General features: G+C 38.0%; 1 protein-coding gene across 20 annotated transcripts in view; it reads left to right on the top strand.

Annotated features, from left to right (window-relative positions):
* Adgrl2 (adhesion G protein-coupled receptor L2) overlaps positions 1-21065 on the top strand; it is a 614888-nt gene that overhangs the window by 566776 nt on the left and 27047 nt on the right. For 18 of the 20 annotated variants that reach the window (XM_057793300.1, XM_057793301.1, XM_057793299.1 and 15 more), the window contains 6 exons: positions 2152-2952; positions 8434-8727; positions 9273-9376; positions 10245-10430; positions 11210-11248; positions 14075-14258. In XM_057793300.1, the coding sequence (XP_057649283.1) occupies positions 2152-2952; positions 8434-8727; positions 9273-9376; positions 10245-10430; positions 11210-11248; positions 14075-14258 (1608 nt within the window). The remainder of the gene's footprint in view (positions 1-2151; positions 2953-8433; positions 8728-9272; positions 9377-10244; positions 10431-11209; positions 11249-14074; positions 14259-21065) is intronic. The other 2 variants (XM_057793310.1, XM_057793317.1) reach the window with 1 other exon arrangement.

Below are 21065 nucleotides of genomic sequence, written 5' to 3'. Positions count from 1 at the left end.
CAGCATCAGTGGAGTCGGTTTTTAATACCCAGGCCACATACTGGATAGCCTCCACTGAATCTCAGAGTTGCACTGTGTAGGAGACTACGTGTCAACTAGGATCTTATTGCACCTTCCTTGGTGCATCATCCACTTCCATAACCACATAGGTTACTCCCTATCACTCCTATGTCCTGTCTGAGCCAGGTCTACCCTGTGCAAGCCTTTCCCTCTTATGGGGTCTGTGGATCAAGATCCTTGGTGTGAGTGCTGGGTATGGCAGTTGTTGCATGCTAACTTGCTTTTGATGTTAATAACAATGGTGGAAAACAATGTCATAATGAGCTAATCATTATTCTTTCTTCCTTTTCCTCCCTGCCACCTGTGCTTGCTTTTCCCTTGTATGTATTTTGCTTACTTTTTATTTAATAGACTTAATATTGCAAGTTTTATAATGCATATTATATATGTAATTTTATGGGATTTTGTAATGTATACGTAACCTTAAGTAAATTTGCTAATACTTAATGGGCCTTATCTACCCCTTTAAAATCCCTACTGGGTGAGGGGAGATTTATTAATTTCTGGAAGGGGGGGCATTTTGTTAAATGGTTAAGATGTATTTTTGTAAAAATAGGAAATAATTGAAATATACTAGATGCATGACTATGTAGTTACTTCTCACCTAAATATATTTGGGGAAGTGTAGCCATCTGGATATCTATTAAATTTGACTCAAACTCCAAAGCCAAGTTGTCAGTCTCATAAATACATTTTCCTTCCGTGCTTATGTAATGAATCAGCTTGATAATTAAGCTCACACAGACCAAGTGGAGATGACACACCTGCGCATGCTTTTATGTCTGTGGTGCCCATATATAAAGGAAACCTCGCTCAGAATGCGGGGTGGCTTTGGCAAGGCAAGAGTCTGTTTAGCTTGCATTAGTGCAGAGTTTCATTATTTATTAAGGCACACTAAGTGAAGCAGCATGCCAACTTATTTGTCTTGCCTCCTTAATCTACTAAAATGATTGATCCGTGTTCTTTCATGTAACTTTAGAATCTCTCTCCTGCTAGGTTCTCCTGTGTGTTTCTCTTTATCCAAAGTAGTACAACTTCCTTATTTTTCCTGTGTTTAGCATCTATTACGAATTCAATTTTAGACTAATAATAGTCAATTTATTTTTAATCTTTTTTCTTTTTTTCCTTGCACTTTTTTTTTTCATTTTTCTTCCGATGCTTAAAATAGAAGTGGAGCAAAAAGGTAAATAATGTCCAGTCTCAACCCCAGCTCCCTGTTATGTGCCTTATGGATGTGACCCTCCTCCCTCCCCTTCCCTGCAACACTGCTGTATGAAAATCACCGGCAGGACCTCATGTTGCACCTCATAAAGGCGGCAGCTGTCCACAATGACATTGTATGGCTGCTGATCTGGCGATGGGGTAAAATTCTGAAGTCGGCGAAGGGGAGATGCCCTTTCTGTTTCTTTTCTACCCTCTGTCTCTCTCTCTCTCTCTGACACCCTTGGATATTTTCTTGTTATTGAAGTGTCATCTTGCCTGGCTTCCAGAACCCTCTCCGTAGCATGCCATGGTTACAGGGTCTCCTGGTCATCTCATTATGCTTCCCTTGTGTTGACTTTTCTCTGCTCCCGACTGCATTTTCCTAAAATTTATATTCTCCAATTTGAAGCACCTGTAACTTCTATAAAAAAAAAAAAAGCTGAAAATAAGTCTTTGCATTGAGTGTTCTGTTTTATTAGCCTTATTTCGTGGGAGGTGTCAAAGGTGTGAGGAATTAGAAGTCATAATGTTTGGGTTGGGGTAGAATACTTATTCACTCTCAAGCACAGGCTCCAAGTTTTGATGCATGCATTACCAAATTATCAGATCAAATCGCAATTCAGAAATCTAAATTTTATCTTAGTTATGAGTGATCCTAATTGTAGGCTTCTATTTGTGAAAACAAATGCCAGCTGCTCTGTACACTGGTACCTCGATTAGAAAATCTTGGAAAAACAAGGCTAATGCGGATAAAATATAAACTTGTAAAAACTGAATACTGTATGAAATGAATTTTCCTCTTTTGATTTGTGTTCAATAAAATGTGTGATGGCTAGTTCCTTTAAAAAAATAATAACTTACTTCTTGTCTTTTTTCTGTGGCTGCTAGTTTTTGTGTGTCCTGGGACCTTGAAAGCCATTGTGGACTCACCATCTATATATGAAGCTGAGCAAAAGGCTGGTGCTTGGTGCAAGGACCCTCTTCAGGCTGCAGATAAAATTTATTTTATGCCCTGGACTCCCTACCGCACTGATACTTTAATAGAATATGCTTCTTTAGAAGATTTTCAAAACAGCCGCCAGACAACAACATACAAACTTCCAAACCGAGTAGACGGTACTGGCTTTGTGGTATATGACGGAGCTGTCTTCTTTAACAAAGAGAGAACGAGAAATATTGTGAAATTTGACTTGAGGACTAGAATTAAGAGTGGTGAGGCCATAATCAACTACGCCAACTACCATGATACATCACCCTACCGATGGGGCGGGAAGACGGATATTGACCTGGCAGTGGATGAAAATGGCTTGTGGGTCATTTACGCCACCGAGCAGAACAATGGGATGATAGTAATTAGCCAGCTAAATCCATACACTCTTCGATTCGAAGCAACATGGGAGACGGTATATGACAAGCGTGCTGCGTCCAATGCTTTCATGATATGTGGAGTTCTCTATGTGGTCAGGTCAGTGTACCAAGACAATGAAAGTGAAGCAGGCAAGAACACAATTGATTACATTTACAACACTCGCTTAAGCCGGGGAGAATACGTGGATGTTCCTTTCCCCAACCAGTATCAATATATCGCTGCAGTGGATTACAATCCAAGAGACAACCAGCTCTACGTATGGAATAATAACTTTATCTTACGATATTCTCTGGAGTTTGGTCCACCTGACCCTGCCCAAGGTAAGAACGTTTGACATCAGCTCACTGTGATTTGTACTACTTACTTTCAAAAGACTTCTGAGTTTTTCCCAAGTTTTTCTTCTTCTCACAGTTAGATCACAAGGGATGATCTATACTGTGGCCCTGTTTTGCTCAGTTTTCTTTTGCTCAATTTGTTAAGTTGCATGTTGACTTCAAGAAATGAAGTCATTGCATTGCTGAGTGTTGTATTTCATTGCTAAACATAAAGTAATTCCTACAAACCCATTAATGATTTTTTTTCCTTACCTGTATTCTGAGCTGATTACAGTGTTTTCACAGACTTTTAAACTTCTTGGCACCAGTGGTTAAGGGAAATGTGTGTTAGGATGTCTCAAGAGAATGCCTAGGTCTGGCACTCAAAGCCAGGGTCACATGTTCAGGAGTTTTGACATTTATGCTCTGGGTAGGAGAGGACACCTTCAAATTTCTTCCTCTTGCATCATGTAAAAATTGCACATTTTCATTTCCTAATAAACTAATGGCCATTTTGTATTTCTGTAACATCACTTGAAACACACAGGTTATGTGTTTTAAGTGTGTCCAAATGAACTGTGATAGCTCTACTAGCGTTTTCTCGACTTATTACAGGGGAACCTAAAGTATATTCAAGAAGGAGCATTATTTAGGAAAGCAGTGTTAAGATTTAGAAATATAATTTGATTTATCAAGTGATTTCAGTTCTATGAGAAATGGATTCTGGGTATAATAGTGTTAATATTTTATTTACAAAGAGATTACTTCACACTTAGGATAAAAGAGTCACTTGTTAATGATTATCGTAGAGTGTGTACTAATGGTGTCTTTTCAAAGGTTTATGGTATAAATTAATGTTTCATTTTCTGAGTCAATTGGAATTTTTACATTTAGAAGGGAATCAAAAATTTTAAAACTGAAAAACTTTTGAAGTAATGAAATTAATCTTTACACCAAGGTGAAACACACCCATCTGCTAAGGCGCTGAAGGTAGAGATATTCACACTCATTAACACACTAACACTTCTCTTTAGATGTGTCCTTCATAGGTTCTAAATATTGTCATACGGCCCAGACCCTAAAAGTGGAAAGAAGAGCTGCGTATAATTGAATTTCAAATCTGAATCTTCATAGAGTACCAAATACGTGTTGAGTTCTACTTTAAAGAAAGACCACTGGCGGCATACTGATGAATCATGTGTGCCTGGAGAGTCTTGGTTTAAAAATGTGGTTGTAAAATCTGTTGTTAAATTTTCAGGAGCTAAGTCTCCTTTAACAGCATAAATCTTTACTGATAGCCTCTTAGAATCATTTGTTTTAAAGTATGTGATGTCTGTTTGCTCTAGAGGCTAGCTGTTTGGGATGCTTCATGCATCTTAATTTTTCTAAAAGGTACTACAATGCTTCTGTTTCATCCTTCGGTCTTGCAAAAGGCAGACTTAAGGCATTGACTAGCTTTAGGCATTGGTTAAAATTGTATTGATCCCTGGTTCACTTTTTTTGTATACTGCTTCACCTTGACAACTGTTACATTTGTTTTGTGTGGCAGTAAATCTTTCTCCCTTACTAGGAGAACAAAAAGAGGGAGGGAGGGAATGCCTTAACAGCTACTAATTGCTATTGAGGCGATAGTGAAAGTGTTGAGAACGGTGTAGCATTGAGTATAGATTCCTTTTACCATAGCACAGTGACCCACCTTGTCTCAGAACATAGCATTAAATACGAGGATAGGTAACAGTGACTTTCCCACATGCGATCTCTGTGCTAGTGCATTTTGTGGTGCAATTCCAGTCCAGGAGGCTTTGGTGATTTAGGCGTTTCTCAGAGAGAGAGAGTCCTTTCTAGTTTGACAATGAGATGTGCACCAAGTGAGACTTCCCATGACAGTGCTTTATCTTCCCAAATAGGCAGCCATTCTTCCATATTCCCAGAACATAAAAATTCATATTGACCCCTTATTAAGCCCTAAGTAATAAAACATTTTACCTGACCTAAATTTTTCTTGCTGCTGTTTGACCCATATTCTTATTCTCTCTCCTCATAATGTATCTTCTTTGGCTTCTAGAGACCTGTCTTTCTCTTCTGAGGTGTGTGTTCTATATAATGCCTAGAGGTGGGGTCTCGCAGAACTATCCTAGTCAATAGATTTAGGTCAAACCAATAAGCCACATTCAGCTTTCCAGAAGCAAGATTCAAGAAATGAATGAGACTAGGGGACAGAGCACCCAGAAGAATTGAGTCTTCAATTTCCGTAAAACAGCGACTGTCTTCTGCAGCTAAAATTCATACTTAAGTCTTAATGAACTGTGTTCTTGGAAAGAAAAGCCTCCAGGATTTCAGAACAGCCTACACAGTATATAACAAACAAAACAATAAAAAAGGGGGGAGGGGAAGCAGTTTTATGAGCTGTGGCTTGTATGTAGCCAAAGGTATAAAGGGTGCTAAGAAATTGTCTTTTCTTTTTCTGTGTGTTGTTCACCTTGCTAGCTCATCACTTCCAACACTCTTCTCAGTTTTAGACCAAGCCTTTTTATTTCTGATGGCACAAGTGTATTATTTCTCTGATCCTTTTTAAAATAATATTTGAATATTTAGCTTTGTTCTCCCCTTTGAGTAATTTTCTTTGTTGTCTTAAACTATTTCCGATTGTCCCTCTTTACCTCTATCTAGAAATGGTCTCAAAAATAAAAATCCTTTTTGGTTCTATTTTAATGCTTCAGTCTATCCATATAACTTCATATTTCTTAATCTTTCAATATCTCTAATATTCTAATATTAACAACAAAATAGTATATTTTTAGTTAGTGTGAGTCATTTCCTGAATATTTGTTTGTCTTGACTATAAGAAGTCTGAAAATTCTGTAACAAGAAGACATGTTTCAGAAAAGGAGCCAGTTTTTTTTTATGTCTACAAAACATTCAGTATGTCACATTTTCTGAGTATCTTTCCACTGATAGTAAATGGTAGAGAAAATTGTTTTCTGCTCATTAAAGTCTTCCTGGGTACCAAGCCAATGTGTTCATTAGCACTGACTCTTTGGTGTCACTCAAATGATACATGGTAGACAAAGTGCTAAGGCCGTCCAACCAAATGTTTGCCAGGATGTCCTGATGAACAGAGCCTTGTAAAAAGGGTTGGTGTTTACATTACAGTTCTGGTTTGTGCTGTTCTTCAGAGAATGTTCTCCGCATTTGAACCTCTTGCTATGTTCATAATGCAGCTTGATCTTTCCTTTTTCCAGACCAAGGGCAGATTGCTTTCCCTGACTCTGTCCTTTCTCTGTCTTTGAGCAACCTCTTACCTAGAAAAGTAAGACCAAACATTGAAGAGGATAACCAGGTGACCTTAAATCAGTCACCTGACTTCTCCATGGTCAAATTTCCACATGTGTAAAAAGATAAATTGTGCCTGTATCATGGTGCATACTATTGATCCAGACTGTTGGTTGTCATGACATCTGGCTATGTATGCTGAGTAAATACCAGCTTTTATCACTGCCAGATGCCCCACTGACATTTGTCTCTCTTCGTGGAAAGAGATAATGATTTTTAGAAACATATCTTCAATATTAAAAACAAAAACTTTTGCCTTGAAGTATCACTAAATTTCTGTCTTCAAAAATCCCACAAATTCTAGTTGCTCCCGATGGTTTAATATCTTGACAGGAAGTACATGGCTGCATGCTGCATACATCCAGTGAGAACGTACTGTTTGCATTGCCTTATGCTGTGCCGAAGCATAGCTAACACTCAGTAATTGTGGTATTAATGCGTATCGGAGTGATTCCACGTGCTCTGATTAGTCAGGATCTGTACGGTGGTATAACTCCAAACCATGCCGTGCTGCCCCGTTCTCAGTTCCCGCTGGTTCCTCGTTCCCTCTTCACGACTCGAGTCAGCAGCAGTCATCTGACAGTTTTGCTAAAGATTGTGATGCTTTGACAAATGTTAATTGAGAAGGCACCGAAAGCCTGGCTGTATTGTAATCAAAAGAAAATTACACAGGTTTAACAAGATGTCAGGAGGGAACTTCCAGAGACAAAGATAGACAGCTTTGAATACTTTTCCGCAGCAGCTGGCTAGGCATGTGATTTGACTGATGGACGTAGATGCCTCTCACACGACCAATCATTTTAGCCTAGAAATAAAACACATGCTTAAGGCTTTCCCACTGAGATAGGAGGAGGAAGGAAGGACCGAAGTGTCGTGTATTTAATGTTAACTAGAAGTTTGTCATGCCTAAAACCCCAGAAATATACCTTTTATTACTAATTTTGCATGCTCTCAATTATTCATAGTGGCATAAATATTTGTAGGTCAGAGCCTAAAATATTGAGCATGGTAGTGTGTTTGAATATATTTTTAATACTCAGTATTGTAGTTTGTTTCTTGTGTATAGGTAAAACACAAAATTAATTATTTAGTGATAGATTTCACTAAGATAGTTTCTCCTGAGCATATCAATGTTAATATTTTTATAAGAATAAATTACTTGTATATTTTAAATTTGAGACACTCTATACATAAGATTTTTAAAAAAGAATAAATTTGTAGTATCAGTGAATATGAATAAAACTTTTGGATATTTTCTGACAGATTTTAAATGGCAGTAAATTTTGACTAACAGGTTTTTCAATACTTTGTTATTAATGGAGATAAAATCTACTTGATTAAACTCTTTGATAGCAATATTGGAAAACCACACAAAGAAAACTCTTTCCTTAAAAATATATTTTTGTTTGTTTGTTTTGTGGGTTTTTTGTTTGTTTGTTTGTTTTCTTAAATGTATAACTGTAGTTCTGTATTTTTTTTATACTCTCTACTAAGGGTCAGTGAGATAATGAAAGGTTGGTTTTTGAATTCATGATCCGTTCTAACCCCTGTCTGGATACATAACTCCGTGGTGAGCTCTGTCCTTCATCTCCCACCTTCACAAAGTAAAGATGCCAAACCCAGAGCAGCATAGTGTGCCAAACTTGTCTTTGGTTTAGCTGGAATAAGGCATGCTCAGAAATCCCTCAAGCAACAATGGCTGTTGGTTGTAAAGATGTCAGTGCTTGTTTTCCTGCAGGATGTGGAGTGGGTGACTTCAAATCTTTGTATCATCCTAATTATCCATAATTGTCAGAGGTTTATTTCTCCCTTGATCTTTTGCATTTGTTGAAAGTATGTTTGTATAATAGAATTTTCCTGCACTGCCTTCCTTTGTTTTGTGCTTTATGAAGAGATTGTACTTAAACCATGGGGTCATATTTCACTGAGGGCTGAGCTCTAACTGGTTAAACAGTCATTTTTTAATCTTATGAATAAATTGTAATAGTAGTGATTTTTTTCTTCTTCTCCTTCCCTCTTATAATTCTGTTTGATGATTTGTGACATATGGATGGGTGAAGGGGTGTGTGTATGCATGCATACATTCACATATGTGTGCTGGTAGGTGAGCATTAGGGTGTGTTTGAGATTAATACACTCATCTTTTTTTCATAGTGCCTACCACAGCTGTGACAATAACTTCTTCAGCTGAGCTGTTCAAAACCACAGTGTCAACCACAAGCACTACTTCACAGAGAGGCCCCGTGAGCACAACAGTAGCTGGACCTCAGGAAGGAAGCCGAGGGACAAAGCCACCTCCAGCAGTTTCTACAACCAAAATTCCTCCTGTAACAAATATTTTTCCCCTGCCAGAGAGATTCTGCGAAGCGTTAGACACGAAGGGGATAAAGTGGCCTCAGACACAGAGGGGAATGATGGTTGAACGACCCTGTCCCAAGGGAACAAGAGGTACTTCCTGCCATATAGGATACGATACAATGTATGCATTTGTAGTTTACTGAGCAGCTTCTAAAGACGCGAAGCAGTTTCATTAGGAGATGTTTACAATAGCCAATTCCATTATTTTGTTACATTACAAATATAGTTTCTTCCCACAACATAAGGGTTTTAAACTGTCAAAGTCACTTAAGATCGGACTCAGAATTCCCTCTCACATTACCTGTGCCAGACCTGAGACTTTTGCCCCAGGCCTCTAGTGAGGTTTCCCTACAGCTGTCTTTCTCATTATAACTCATTTTGGATGAGTCCCAAGAATATCAGAGGCTTTTTTTGGTTCTTTTTGCTCTAAGTGCCTGGTGTTTCTATGCTGACTTTCTGCTCACTGTTTATAATCTTTTGCATTGCATGGTACTTTTTCTCGGTTATTGCCATCTATTTCTACTAGCGTTTATTCAAAATTGAACACACGGTCTAGGAGCATCAGAGCCCATTTCCCGAAAGCTTGCTGAAAACACTGGCTTCAGTTTCCCTGTTGTTTTCTTCATCTCTTGCAGGAACGGCCTCGTATCTCTGCATGGCTTCCACAGGAACATGGAACCCTAAGGGCCCCGATCTTAGCAACTGCACCTCTCACTGGGTGAATCAGCTGGCTCAAAAGGTGGATCGGAATGTTTTGATGTCATGTGCTGATTGAGGGTTTTGAGTTCTAACATAAATAATTTAGTTTTCTATGTTAAAGCAGGCTCTGTGGTTCTTTGTTCTGCATAAAAGTTTTTTTTTTGTGTGTGTGTGTGTGTTTTTTTTTTTCTTTTAAAGCATAGTTTTGTCTGTAAACTAGTCTTTGAATGTTGTTTGTTTGGGGGTATGCTGTGTTCTGTGTTAAGCTGTTTAACAAATGCATACTTGTTTAATTTCATTCACATTTAGTTTGCTCTGGTTCTTTTGATGTTCATAAGACAAATAGTGTATTGGCCCAATAAATCAAGGAACATTAAGTTTTCAACTGAGCCCACAGAATGCAAACAGATGTTTGTATCACATATGACCACAAGTAGAAATGGCCCTTACAAAGGCCTAGAAATTCCTCCCTTGATTTGCATTGTAATGTCGTGCCCTTTTATTTTTTTCCTCCTTCTACCTGTTTTGAAATACAGACGTTGGTATCACCAAGAATTATCTGTTATCTGATGTAAAATCAGCAACACTGAAATAAATTTAAAAAAATTAAATAACAAGAAAGTGGTTACAAGGCGAAGAGAGCCAACTGGAAAACAAAATTTAAAGGATGTCTCCCCTCTTCCCTTTTGTTTCTTTTTTTTTGTGTGTGTGTCTGGCTAAGTATTTCTTTTGTGTGTTAAGGATCTAAAAGCCTTTAATCTTCTAAGATGAAGAGAAAGTTATTGGTCTCAATTAGTTGCAGATTTTGACATATTTGCAATTTTTCCCCACCACAACAGAGCTGCTTAAAGAGAACCAAGAGCCACAAACAGGGAGTTTTACTGAGATAATACGAATTGTCGTTTCAGATCAGAAGTGGAGAAAATGCCGCAAGTCTAGCCAATGAACTGGCTAAGCACACCAAGGGGACTGTGTTTGCAGGGGATGTAAGCTCCTCCGTTAGACTGATGGAGCAGTTGGTGGACATCCTGGATGCTCAGCTGCAGGAGCTGAAACCTAGTGAGAAGGATTCCGCTGGGCGGAGTTATAACAAGGTAGGACCTCTGCCACTAAAGGACGTGGGTCTGTGCACGTGTCAGCTCTCTGCCCTTCAAAATCTGACTGCCAGGTGCCCAGAGACACACTTAGAGACTAGAGTTCCCAGTTTGCTCATTTCTCAAGAAGAATTACTGAGAAAAAAGCAATGTTGCGCTTTCCCTGAAAGTTCTCAGTGACACCGGTTATGACAGGTTTTAGCTAATGGTGACTTGATCCATCTGAGTGTGGGCAGTACTCTCTATGGAATTAATATCTGTAGCTAGAGGGATTCTATGGTCCATGATTAATGAATTGTGTGAGAACATGCAACCCTAAGTGCTTGAAGCAAAGTTGTGACACACAATGGTATTAGTGGCAGCTTTAGGGAGAAGGATGTATCCATTTTCAGGAGAATGCTGATCACACCACTAAGTTTTTCTTACTAAGTTAAGTCTAAGTGCTATTTACCGTGTTGTGTTTATATTACATCCATGTTCAAATGTTTACAAGTTCAAATCTAGAGTTAGTCTCAGATAAGTAACCTATCATTTTTTTTAAACAACAGTTATATATAAATATTTTCTCTTTTAACAAATGTGACACACAAAATGGAGCTGAGAGCTGTCAGTAGACAGCTTTGGCTGTGAATGGAGTTGCCCAGAGGAGATCTGTAGCTAGTCAATTTGGAATTCAGGAACACCAGCTTAATTTTTGAGGACTTCTTCTTTCCTCGTTTTTTTTTTTTTTTTCAGCAGATAAAATCTAACCTCTGACTTTCTTTTCTTTTACTTAAAAGCTCCAAAAACGAGAGAAGACATGCAGGGCTTACCTTAAGGTATCTTTCCTGTGACGTCCCCCTGCTTCTTCCCTCCTCCGGCTGCCTACCACGCTTATGCCGTCTTGCTGCATGACTCAGAATTCTCAGTCTTTGATAATTATATAATGTGCCCCATATCAGCTGTACAAATGTTGGCTTTCCTCAGAATAAGCCAATGAGAGTTTACTGATTTTTTTTTTTTTTGCTATTTCCCCATTTATCCAAAACATACAAGAATTGAATAATTATCCTCTGAATTGGAAGAAAGCACATAGTAGTCCCTTTGTTTTCTTTTGTCATCTCTGGATTCAACAACCTGAAACAGCTATGATATATTCTTGGCAGTTTATCATATCAAAGACTGTATGGGCATAATCTATGTGCATGTAAAAAGTCACCGCTTTCTGATCTCTGGGGTGTACTGTTCAATAAATCAGGCTTTGTCCTGGCTTTTTGGGAATTCGCTTCTGGAAGTAGGGTGCTGAGTGTGGGTGTCCAGGCATAAAATATGAACACTGTGGTGGTGATGTCACTGTGTGATAGGTGGGAGATCTTTTCGGGCTCCTAGAGCAAAAGACACACTTCTGTGCTAAGAGCAGAAGACACACTTCCCTGGTAGGGCCAACACTTCTCCCTAGAGTTCTGAAATGCTAAGCAGCATGCAGAGGCTCTCCATGCAAGTAAGCCAAACTAGTTCTATTGTGTCTTGGTTTGCTCTGTAGTTTAAAAGGCCCTTGATGTTGCAGAGAAGGAGGTAGCCTAACCCTGAAGGATGGATTCACATAGTGGAGTAACAAACCAAAGAATTTTTGTAGTTTTGCAAATGAGGTTACTCAGAAACTGAAACCTCATTAACTTGGTTGGCAAGGTCAGAGATGGGCAGGCACAAAGACCAGCATCTCGCTAGTTATCAAACGATACTTTTGGACCTGAGCCCTTTACAAGAAAGGCAGAAGGAAAACAATTTTTTAGGTAGTAATGTTCTAAAGACCCTTAGGAATCTGATTGAGGATGCAACTGATAAAGATCTAAGGAATTTTTCACATTCAATGCTGAAGTTTCCCTTAAGATACTAATGGGTGGAACGTACTAATCAGTGTGTTATCCAAGGTATACCTCAGTGAACCCAGAATAGGCTTTGGCAAGCAAAGAAAAGACTGCTTCAGGAATATGATTAGGCTCATGATTTTCTTGGTTCCACCTAAAAAGCACAAATGGTAATAAATAAGAAGCATGTTAACTTCATGTAAGTGCACCATCAGGAGGATCTTGTACACATGGTACATCTCAATATAGCCTTAATTCTGACCAATGTCATCTTCAGTGTGTTTCAAATGAGTTTCTCCGTTCCGACAAGACTAATAAGCCTCCTTAGATTACAAATCAGAAGCTGACTTACTCTATGCAAATGAAGCAAGTTTCTGCTTGGCTACAGAGGATTCATCTGTAAGTTAGATCAGAGGCTCCAGTCTGTATTTCTTGGTGACTAATGAATCTGGCCTCAGCAGACCAGTTTCTGTTCCACTCTAGTTACTGGCTGAAGAAATGTCCACGTGAGCATTGTGGACTATTCCATCTCTCATAGGAAAGGAAAGGAAAGGAAAGGAAAGGAAAGGAAAGGAAAGGAAAGGAAAGGAAAGGAAAGGAAAGGAAAGAAAGAAAAAAAACCTTTAACGCACTTGGAAGTACCTTCTACCTGCCAGGGAAGTCGTGGTGGCTCACAAGGCAGACGGAACGAGGGTGTTAAGATGGATTAAGCAAATTAATCTTACTCTGACAATAACCTCAGACAACGTTTCCCCTTGTTCATTTCAGTACAGAGCCTCAAACCAGCAGTTTATTGTTGTTTTTCATATATGGGGTGACCTTTTTCCTCAGCATTTACCAGTAGGTCAGAGCAATGTATATGTTGGCCTTGGTACATTATGCATAGGCGTGTGGAACAGTAAACACACATAGTGATTTCAGCTGCCCGGCTATCTATCCGTGGCACAGCACACCCCAGCTTAAGCACAGCACATGTGACCATCAGGGCTTGCCTCCAGTGAACCAGCCTACTGGGTTATATTGCTATTTAATGCTATTTTGCATGGAAATAAATTAAGCCCACACTCAAGGAATATTTGCAGCTTGGTTGCAACACTTGCGATTTCCATTCTTAAACCATCAGTCTAGCCTTTCCGTATTCTGCCTTTTTTCCTCATTTCTTTAAAAGCAGACCCGCTCATTAGAAGTTAATGTAAATATATAAATACACGTGTCTTTCAGCTCTCTAGGTAATGGGAAGGACACAAATGTAGGCAGTTAGCTTATTATGGGCTTTAAAGCCACCTTCTCTCCAAAGTGTTAATAAATGCACAGGAGTTATTAATAAATGTAAAGCAGTTTGACTTATTTGAGTTTGGGTTCCAAAGACACTATGACTGAGATTTCTGGTAGATTCTGGCCCCCTGCAGAAACACCAGTGTTTTCTAGTTTCACATGTAAATTTTGAAGCTGCAAATAGGGCGACTGTCATAGTTGTAAGTGTCCACACTTGTAAGTCAGCCCTTCGCCTCAGAGCTGCTACTGAGAGTTGCACATCCCCTTCAGCATTGCAGTGTGCTCAGAGAAGTGAAAAATGAACCACCTCTCTCACAGGCTCCTTAACGCCCAGCAGCTGTTCACTAATGTCCAGTTAGTGCTATTTTGAAGTCCTCGTCCATACTTACAGTTGCCCAAGTCATGAAAGAAAAGTAAATCATCATGTCAGGCAAACATCCCACTTGTCACCGGTCAGCGATTGACAGTCCCCTGGTGTCCGAGAAGCAGTCCAAACTCATGGTCATTTTTAAATGGATGCAGGCAATTGTTGACACAGTGGACAACCTCCTGAGACCTGAAGCTTTGGACTCCTGGAAACACATGAATTCCTCTGAGCAGGCACACACAGCCACAATGTTACTGGATACACTGGAAGAAGGAGCGTTTGTCCTGGCAGACAATCTCTTGGAACCAACCCGGGTCTCAATGCCCACAGAAAACATTGGTGAGTGTATCTGTGGTCACATTTGATTTGGGAGACAGATGTTAAAGAGAGTGAAGTTTGCATTCCAAATCTGTCATCTCCCAGCATTAGACCTCTCTTTTGCTGAGCTATTTATTTTCAGGAAAAGAAGTTATTGATCATATTTAATAAAACTAATGCTTAAGCTGAAATCTGCCTATATCTTGTAAAAGTTATTTTTATGAGTATGTGTGAGTTTTTCAATTGAAAAATCATTAAAAGAAAAAAATAAGAGCACTTAAATGCTAGAATATGGATTGCTTAAGTAATGAAAGTACTTCATATGAGAATGTAGCAAAAGCCTTTCCATTTTTATAACATGCCTAATGAATTTAAATTACTTTATGTGTTCTTCCCGTCAAATATTTTAGCTCATAAAACTCGGGTGGATTCTTTACATTTAACACAGACTCCTTTAGGTAAAAGAGATGTTTAATACCTGGGAATTAGTGGTTCATACCTGTAATATCAGCTTTAGGTAGGCTGACACAGGAGGATTGTTATGAGTTCAAGGCCACTCTGGATTATAGAGTTAGAGTAAGACTCAGAACAGTTGGGGTGGAGCTCAGCTGGCAATGTGCTCATCTAGCATGCAGGAAGCAATGGGTTTGAGTCCCTGGCACCAGGAAATAGTGGTACATTCTGTAATTCCAGGAAGGCGGAGCCCAGAGGTCCAGGTTGAAGGTCAGCCCAACCTGGAGAAACTCTCTCTCCTTCTTCCTATTGTCAGTGAAGGACATATTTTGTAGCATGAAATAGCGTTGTTTCTAGGTAGTCAAATGATATCAGTAGTTTTGGGGTGAACTTGGAGTTAAAATGCTGCCAGTGAGGGTCAGATTTCTATTGTTGACAATATTTGGTAGGAGAGTGAAATTAGTATTTAATTTTCTTCATCTTCGAATTGACAGTTATTTCGTGAGACTGAAGACTTCCTCTGTAAACCTTCAGATGAAGTTTACTGTATATTGTACTGAAATAAAAGGTTCCCGATTATAAGTAAAAAAAAAAAAAAAAAAGAAAGAAAGTCAAAAAGAGCACAGATCTCTCTCTCCTCCATCAAAATCCAGGCTGACTCCTTAGCACAAGCAAGGCTGAAGTTCTCTGGCTGAAATGCCATGTCTTACTGCCAAATCATGACTGCCAATATCAAGGTGGCATATTAACTGCCAAGGAATGAAAAAATAAAAAAGAGATGGCGTAACTCAAATATGGCACTGGAATTGAAAATATAAACTTAAATTTATTTCCTATATGTAAAATTTTCCAATGAAGTGAAATACTAATAATTTGTTCTGAAGTGCAGAATTTATAAATCACTCAATAACTTCTGTGTATAAATGAAGTGAAAAGGAGGCACCCACCATAATCTTAAGTATCTGGCTCTTTAAAAAAAAAATGTAGTTTACTCATAATAAGAAAAGACTAAACCCTCAAAGCTTCTATTACTGCAGACAGTTCTGTGCTCACTATAGTCCTCAGGCTCATTCACACTGAACCCAATTCACCTGTATCCAGTGTCATTCCCCCTAATTACAGAAGTGGTGTGGACCCAATCCTCTTAGTGAAGGCATCCTGAAAAGACTTATGGCTTGGCATTTTATAACTTAAATTTGTTTCCCAAATTTTCTAATATTAGTTTTTTTAAAAAAAAAAAAAAGATTACTTATTTTTTCCCTTAACTTTTAACTGTGCATAAAATTTGAAGGACCATTTTAAATTCTGTGATCTTTCAAATTCTAAGTACCCATAGACCATGTTTCTGTTTCCCAGATGGTTTTGGGACCTCTGGCTCACCTTCCTGAGATTACAGAATGCACCACTACCCCTGATTTAAATGGAACCCTAACCCAGTTCTATAGCCCAGATAATTTTTTCCAGTACCAGACAAACTGAAAATGAAATATCTGCGAGTCATCATTTTCATTTTTTCTTTTTTTGAGATAGGGTTTCTCTGGAAAATAGTCCTAACTGTCCCGGAACTCACTCTATAGACCGAGCTGGCCTCAAACTCACAGAGATCCTCCTGCCTCTGTGTCCCAAGGGCTGGGATTTAAGTTGTGCACCACCATTGCCCAGCTTCATTTTCTTAATATATCTTCCTGTGTTTGGAAGGACCGTTCTTTCTATTAAAGTTTTAAGCTTAGATGTCATGACTACATTTAGGATACAATTTATACATCTTACTGATATTAGTAACCCATGCGCAGAATTTATTGTGTCTTTTTACTTATTGTCCCAAACTTATCAGCATAAAAGTCACTTTAAACATTTTAAAATAGTTATTTTTTTAATTTCTAATTCATAGTCTTGGGTTTTTTCTCTTTTTTTTTGGCAAAAAAAAGAGAAATATGTGTTGTTTTAAGAACAAAGAAAACATTCTGTTTTTCCAAGAACTTGACTTTAAACACACCATGAAAACAACCTACTATTTTCTTATCCTTTTGAGGCTCTTATCTAGACTAAAAGGATGGCTGTATCTTCAGTTATTAGAACAAATTGGTTTTCTTCTTAGCAGTTTGTTTTAACATCATCATGTGATTTATTCAGGATATATGATCCCACGAAAATGGTGTGTTTGTACAGGGACAGCATGTGCCATAAAATGTGAGGTCTAATTTGTATTCAGGGGTATATATTTTGAATGTGAGTCCCATGAATTTTGAACAAATGTTCTCTCTGTAATCCTCAGCATAGGATACATTTTTATCTTCAGAAGGCAGTGACCTCCCACCTCCAGCCGAGGAAGCAACTGCTTCCTATTCCTGTGCGCGGCTCCTGACTTTGACTTGCATTATTTTTAATCTTGCTTCTTTTATGTTGAGTTCATTTAGAGAGCTCCCTATCCAGACTGATTGTCTGTAGTTCAGTCATTGCTTAGTGCCCCTCCATCTTAAGGATGCACTTTCAGTTCTATGTATTCTTTCCCATTTCTGGTTCTTTGAGTTGTTACCACATGGCGACTCTTATTTTCTTTTGGTCCCTTACCAGCAGTGAGTGAGAGTTCATCTGTTCTCCATCTTCCCAATACTCGGTCTCTTTATTTTTGGCTTTCTCAGTAGTTTATATTGGTATCTTGTGTGGGTTTGTTTTGTATTTCTATGATTGCTAAGTAACGTGTGTTTACTTTTCGAGTTGAGTATGATGGAGACCTGGTCTCCTTGTATAGCCTGTATGATCTTGAACTCTGTCCTTTAGCCTCAACCTCCTGAGCACTGGAATTAGAGATATGTACCACTGTGCCCAGCAAGTAACATTTAGTTGTTTAATTCTTTGCATGTGTTTATGGCCCGTTCACTCGTCTTAAAGTATCTGTAATTTATTTTTCTCAAGTTCAGTTCTTATGTGTGCTTAGTGTATATGTCTTAGGCCGGAAATCTATACGCAGAATGCTTCTCTCAGTAAGTGACTTTTCGAATTTGTTTTCTATCTTGGGAATAGCAGAAATTTCTAATTTTGAATTTGAAACTTTCTGATACCTAGTTTCAGCACCATCTGCCTAATTTTCTCTTGCTTGTACTTTCCAACATTGTGGTATTTGACAGCATATAATAGTGTCCTCTCATTATTAATGTGAAGTCTTCAATATCCTTTTTTAGAGAAAAGAAAAATTACAATTAAACATTAAGAAAATATGTTCAGAAGATAATATTCTTACACCTTTACTTCTTGTGAATGTGTTAATGCTTTATTCGAAAGTGGATATAATTGTCTATATAGTTCATTCACTGACATAATTATCTTTCATTAAGAGACTGAATATTTTACAAAAAAAAACCTTAATGTTTTATTAGAGAAATAAGGAGGATGATTGGTCCTGTAGACTTTCCTGCACTTTAGATTCAGCTGATTTCAACTCTGTTGATACGCTAATTAGGCCTAGGAGCTTGACCAGGCCAAATGTCATTCCCACCTCCCCACCACCCCAGGGAGCTTTCTGTTGAGTAACACTGTGGTACACATACTGTCCACTGTCTTTCCTTCTGACATTAAGATTTATTGGATAGCTTAGATAAGATAAGCCCAATCCATCCATTATAAAATCTCCTATCATTTATTTTCAGAATGGCCTCAGTAGACAGTATAGCCTCCACCACCACCACCCTGCCACATCGTCACTTGAGACTTAGTTGTATTATAGCTGTAAAAAAAAAAAAAAAAAAAAAAAGCCAAAGATGATTTACAGCAACAGAGGTTGTTCCTCCATTCTGCTGTGTGGACACGAGGCTGGGCTTGTATCTCTTCACATCTATTCTGTACTGTCTTCTCCCCGGAGCCTAGACTGACCTAGCTTTGGCAGGTCCTCTGGGCCCCATCAGCATCTTCCCCAGAGTTTCTGCATCTCACTGCAGCCAGTTGTGGGGTTGGGGGCGGGAGAGCTGTGATGAATGAGACTCTGAATGACTCTGCAGTGAACTGGAGTGTATACACATGAGTTGTCTGTTGACTAAGGCATGTGCCATAGTGACCAACATGAACATCCGGCAGTGCTACGTAGTGATATTTTAATATGTTCACATTAGTTAAAACACACGGGCCATACAGAAGCTCTCTGAGTCGTAAAGTTGATGACAGACATTCTCCATGATAGACAAGATCAAGTAGGGAATAATTATCACCTTGATATATTTTTTTACAGTTCTATAAATTTTTACCTTTATTCTGGGGTCTATTTGGAGATGGTTTGTCCAACCTGACCTCAAACTCTTAGACTCAACTACCACTTAAGATTTATTTTTACAACTTTACTTAGCAGGTTGTGCATGGGTACAGTATTTATGGCATTAATGATTTTATATTGTAAATCCCATTGGATGTTTTTTCCCTCACAGTTAGGTTTTCATGAGTATATCTACTGTCATGTGCACCCCTAGTTCATTCATCTGATTTAAGAATACAGCACAGTTTATCCTGAGAAGTATTTCAGTGGCTTCCCATTTTTTGGTGAGAAAAGGTAGACCAGAAGTCGTTGTGGGTCTTCTTGTTCAGTGCGTTTCTAGGCATGCGCGCATGTATCCTACAAGAAAATTTTAAGGGACAAACCATACTAATCCATTCTACCAAATATTTTCCAGTTTTTTTTTTTCTCTACCTAATTTTTCCAGTTCTATTCTCATTGGTAAAAACATTGCACCACCACAGGCTGACACTTTATTTTGATATAAATTTTGTTAATTAGTTTGGATTGACCCCATTGCTGCTTTCATTTGTAGTTTGCCTGATGTTTTGAAGGGTTCCTTTTGTTTTACTTTCCTTGGCCTGTTTTATTTTTATCTTTGAATTTGTTTTTCTCAACATTTCCCTGTGTTTCTATTTCTTTGCATGTTGTGTGTGTTCTGACCACTGATTTGTTGAGGATGATATAGTTTGAAAATACTCTGTTCCTTTCCGTTTAAAAACTATTTTAAAGTTATCATTTTACATAATAATGATGTGCAATTAATTGATTAGCTTTTAATTTTAGTGTTGGATTTTTGATACCTAAGAAATTTTACTCTTAACTTTCTGCTCCTTTTTTAAAAAGGCATCTCTACTTTGATTTTATAATGATGCCATGCTTTGTAAATTTATGTTAGTAATCTTTGTGGTTTTACATTTGGCTGTAGTCTTTCTAAAGTTTCTGTTTTATTGTGTTTTGTGGTAGGAACAACTGATCTGGCTTTTTCCTATGGTTCTTTCTGTGCTCCCTCCCCTGCCTCTGTCATCCATGGTAGTAGGATCTAGTATTGCCTGCTTCAGTGCAGTACTGTTTCGTTTTCAGTGATGCTAGCAGCTCTTGAACCTTTCGGTATTTCTCCTTGAGGAGTTTCCTTGACTGCCTTTGTGTACATCTCATGCATATGGATTTCAAAATCAATTTTTCACGTCCCATACACTCGTAAGGTCTTGTTCGAATTTCTATTAGAATTAAACTTCACTCATGGTTTGATATTAAAAGAAGTACCACAGTTCTCCAAACAAAAGAGAATTGCATGATGAGCTATTTCTTAATTATGCATACTGTGAATAATGAGTTGTTACACTCCCACAGTCTACATTTCCTTTGATTTTTTTTTTTAATTGTTGGATCGCATTCTAAGATAGTGATAAATAGAACACAACAGTAAGTGTGCTTTTATCATCCTGGATGTTTGCATAGATACAAAAAACAGGAAAACCTCCAGTTCAGGGGCTGTTCCTTCATTCCTACTATTTTGTAAAGTTTTGTTTTTTTATTTTCCATTAAACAAGTTAAAATGTACTGAATTTTTCTGCTAATATTATTTAATTTTATTTTACTGCTGTTCTCTAGTATACTAACTAGTTACACTTGTGAATTTCTTTAGGTTATTAGTATCTAAAGTGAGGCATACAGCATATTCTTCTAAGGATTGTTTTTGTAACACTTTAATCACAGAGAAGATTGTGAAGTGGTTAGCACACATCAATACCCTGTATCCTGAATGAGAAAATATAAGTTTATTTAAAACTAAGTATGTATTAAAGTATGAATTGATGCATCAAGATCAGAAACTATTAGGGTTTTGAAAAAGTTCCTTTCAATCATGTTTAGTATCCCCAGGATGTTTCTGTTCTCCGTTGCAGTGTTTACTGGCTAATGCGCACTTACTTTTATAAAGTTGATGATCCCATATCCATTGCTTAGTTTTGTCTAAAATCAATAATCATATGTAGGAATAATCCCATTACTTTAGAAAGTTCATGTCAGTTTTTCTTCCTATAAGCATAATTTTAAGCTAAAATGTAAATATAATGTAGAGGAAGTGAACGAATTCATGTGTGTCTAGGATA

This window comes from Chionomys nivalis, chromosome 18 (genome assembly GCF_950005125.1).
Source record: "Chionomys nivalis chromosome 18, mChiNiv1.1, whole genome shotgun sequence".
Lineage (NCBI taxonomy): Eukaryota > Metazoa > Chordata > Mammalia > Rodentia > Cricetidae > Chionomys > Chionomys nivalis.
Note: the sequence above shows the minus strand (reverse complement) of the source record. Positions and strands in the feature narration are given on the sequence as shown.